This window comes from Oncorhynchus gorbuscha, unplaced genomic scaffold (assembly GCF_021184085.1).
Source record: "Oncorhynchus gorbuscha isolate QuinsamMale2020 ecotype Even-year unplaced genomic scaffold, OgorEven_v1.0 Un_scaffold_19213, whole genome shotgun sequence".
Lineage (NCBI taxonomy): Eukaryota > Metazoa > Chordata > Actinopteri > Salmoniformes > Salmonidae > Oncorhynchus > Oncorhynchus gorbuscha.
Genome location: NW_025760597.1, coordinates 1 through 3,485, shown reverse-complemented (window position 1 = coordinate 3,485; position 3,485 = coordinate 1). Strand labels below are relative to the sequence as shown.

Here is a 3,485-nt window from a genome sequence, read left to right as displayed (position 1 = left end):
TAACCCTGGTCCTACTGTATCATTTGCAGGTCTAAAGTGCTCCTGTATATAAATTTGCAGTTGTGTAAAAAAATAAATCCTTACAAATAGAATCATTAACAACTAATACAATATTTCATCCATAGAATTCATTTTAGGCACATGTTTTTATCATTTAAATATGAAATACTTATATGTGGCATAACACCCCCCCGCCCACTAAACAAAAAAGTATCTTAAAAACAAAAAACAAGCCATGTTTTATTTACTGTGCATGATACTCAATAACATTGAGTGGTCACATTCTCAATTTACACAGACAATATTTTTAAAAACAACACAGTTCACATTCGTCATCTCATCTGAACTGAGAAAGTAAGGTTTCTCGTTATACTGCCAAGCTTTAGTAAATCACTCCGTCTGCAAATCACAGCATCTGCATTTTTTGCTGTACATCAGACATTCGTCAGGAGTCATCTTAATATTTCTATCAAACTGTATTTGAATCCATAATTACTGTGATGATTGTAAAAGGTTGGTTTTAGAGCAGCATCCCTGGAGCCACCGTGCTTCTACATCTGCATTGCTTTTGCTGTTTGGGGGTTTTAGGCTGGGTTTCTGTACAGCACTTTGTGACATCGGCTGATGTAAAAAGAGCTTCATAAATACATTTGATTAATTGATTGATTGATTGGTTGGTTAGGAGTGCCTTGCTCAAGGACACAATGGCAGTCGGAACCACCTTAGACTCTAGTAGAAAGCGGCAACTTCCTCTTCTGACAGCTTTTCCCCTGTCATCACTGGGATTAAAAACCAGCCACCTTTAGGTTACTGGACCGCTTCTCTAGTCAGGGGTCAGAGGTTAGATCCTGGTGAGGAAGCCCAGTCTGAGGCAGGATGGTATCTGCAGTAGCTCCAGGGCCTGAGAGGACAGGGTGAAGGGGTCAGAGGTCAGGGGTTAGAGGTTATATCCTGGTGAGGAAGCCCAGTCTGAGGCTAGATGGTATCTCCAGTAGCTCCAGGGCCTGAGAGGACGGGGTGAAGGGGAAGGTGACTTGGAAACGATACTGGGTATCCAGCATCAGCTGGGAGGATCCCCCCTCACGGTCTTGGAGCAAGCCCTGGGGACAAGGGAAATAAATTACTTTCATAGATGTAGTTCATGGAGACGTTGTGATTAAAATGATATCATTTCTAGTAATTCAAATGTAATAATAATTCAAACTGTGTAAAAAGCAGGTGCTCCTGATCCTTGTCATAGGATCGAGATTTACCTGAATTTTGCGGACGAACGACGGTGCCACCCTTTTCTCAAAATCATCAGTGGGCGTGTAAGAGTTCAAAATCTTGACAATCTAGAACAGGGCGGTAAACAAGATTCATTTAAACAAGCTTTCGATTACATTTCAGCAGATGCTCTTATCCAGAGCGACTTACAGGAGCAATTAGGGTTAAGTGCCTTGCTCAAGGGCACATCGGCAGATTTTTTTCTAGGGGATTTGAACCAGCGATCTGGCACAACGCACGTCACCGCCAGGCTACCTGCCGCTTCGGTACCTGTACAGGGCTGAGTTCTGAGCATTGCTCTGTGATGTCTTTGATGTTGTCATCAGTGGTCTTGTTGACCTGCAGTAGCCAGGCAGCCTGACACAGAGGCTTCAGAGTAGCCATAGTACCCTGCTCTAGGTCTTTCTCCTTTAGCCACGCCTCCAGGTGACTGATGTTACACCTGGAAAACACAGACAGGTAACTGATGTTACACCTGGAAAACACAGACAGGTAACTGATGTTACACCTGGAAAACACAGACAGGTAACTGATGTTACACCTGGAAAACACAGACAGGTAACTGATGTTACACCTGGAAAACACAGACAGGTAACTGATGTTACACCTGGAAAACACAGACAGGTAACTGATGTTACACCTGGAAAACACAGACAGGTAACTGATGTTACACCTGGAAAACACAGACAGGTAACTGATGTTACACCTGGAAAACACAGACAGGTAACTGATGTTACACCTGGAAAACACAGACAGGTAACTGATGTTACACCTGGAAAACACAGACAGGTAACTGATGTTACACCTGGAAAACACAGACAGGTAACTGATGTTACACCTGGAAAACACAGACAGGTAACTGATGTTACACCTGGAAAACACAGACAGGTAACTGATGTTACACCTGGAAAACACAGACAGGTAACTGATGTTACACCTGGAAAACACAGACAGGTAACTGATGTTACACCTGGAAAACACAGACAGGTAACTGATGTTACACCTGGAAAACACAGACAGGTAACTGATGTTACACCTGGAAAACACAAACAGGTAACTGAAACGTTGTTATTATGTTACCGAACACACAGACAGGTAACTGAAACGTTGTTATTACGTTACCTAACACAAAGACAGGTAACTGAAACGTTGTTATTATGTTACCTAACACACAGACAGGTAACTGAAACGTTGTTATGTTACCTAACACACAGACAGGTAACTGAAACGTTGTTATTATGTTACCTAAAACACAGACAGGTAACTGAAACGTTGTTATTATGTTACCGAACACACAGACAGGTAACTGAAACGTTGTTATTACGTTACCTAACACAAAGACAGGTAACTGAAACGTTGTTATTATGTTACCTAAACACACAGACAGGTAACTGAAACGTTGTTATTATGTTACCTAACACACAGACAGGTAACTGAAACGTTGTTATTATGTTACCTAACACACAGACAGGTAACTGAAACGTTGTTATTATGTTACCTAACACACAGACAGGTAACTGAAACGTTGTTATTATGTTACCTAACACACAGACAGGTAACTGAAACGTTGTTATTATGTTACCTAACACACAGACAGGTAACTGAAACGTTGTTATTATGTTACCTAAAACACAGACAGGTAACTGAAACGTTGTTATTATGTTACCTAACACACAGACAGGTAACTGAAACGTTGTTATTATGTTACCTAACACACAGACAGGTAACTGAAACGTTGTTATTATGTTACCTAAAACACAGACAGGTAACTGAAACGTTGTTATTATGTTACCTAAAACACAGACAGGTAACTGAAACGTTGTTATTATGTTACCTAACACACAGACAGGTAACTGAAACGTTGTTATTATGTTACCTAAAACACAGACAGGTAACTGAAACGTTGTTATTATGTTACCTAAAACACAGACAGGTAACTGAAACGTTGTTATTATGTTACCTAACACACAGACAGGTAACTGAAACGTTGTTATTATGTTACCTAAAACACAGACAGGTAACTGAAACGCTGTTATTATGTTACCTAACACACAGACAGGTAACTGGAAACGTTGTTATTATGTTACCTAACACACAGACAGGTAACTGAAACGTTGTTATTATGTTACCTAACACACAGACAGGTAACTGAAACGTTGTTATTATGTTACCTAACACACAGACAGGTAACTGAAACGTTGTTATTATGTTACCTAACA

At 40.5% G+C, this 3,485-nt stretch overlaps 1 protein-coding gene across 2 annotated transcripts; it reads right to left on the bottom strand.

Moving 5' to 3' along the window:
* Positions 1 to 227: 227 nt before the first annotated feature.
* Positions 228 to 1,810, bottom strand: LOC124030980 (unconventional myosin-Vc-like). 2 transcript variants are annotated; one of them, XM_046342063.1, is made up of 3 exons: positions 1,522 to 1,810; positions 1,254 to 1,334; positions 228 to 1,100 (listed from the first exon to the last, which is right to left on the bottom strand). In XM_046342063.1, exons 1-3 carry the CDS (start codon positions 1,648 to 1,650, stop codon positions 945 to 947), a joined length of 366 nt encoding a protein of 121 aa, XP_046198019.1. In that variant the 5' UTR covers positions 1,651 to 1,810; the 3' UTR covers positions 228 to 944. The 2 variants fall into 2 exon arrangements, with proteins under 2 accessions (XP_046198019.1, XP_046198020.1); XM_046342064.1 differs by having other exon boundaries at positions 1,537 to 1,765.
* Between the last annotated feature and the right edge of the window lie 1,675 nt (positions 1,811 to 3,485).

Excerpts from the sequence above, each read along its gene's own strand:
- LOC124030980 (XM_046342063.1), bottom strand. The coding sequence starts at position 1,650 with ATGGCTACTCTGAAGCCTCTGTGTCAGGCTGCCTGGCTACTGCAGGTC. Across the intron at positions 1,335-1,521 it reads TACAGGTACCGAAGCGGCAG|ATTGTCAAGATTTTGAACTC; the intron begins GTAGCCTGGCGG and ends GCCCTGTTCTAG. Across the intron at positions 1,101-1,253 it reads CGTTCGTCCGCAAAATTCAG|GGCTTGCTCCAAGACCGTGA; the intron begins GTAAATCTCGAT and ends CCTTGTCCCCAG.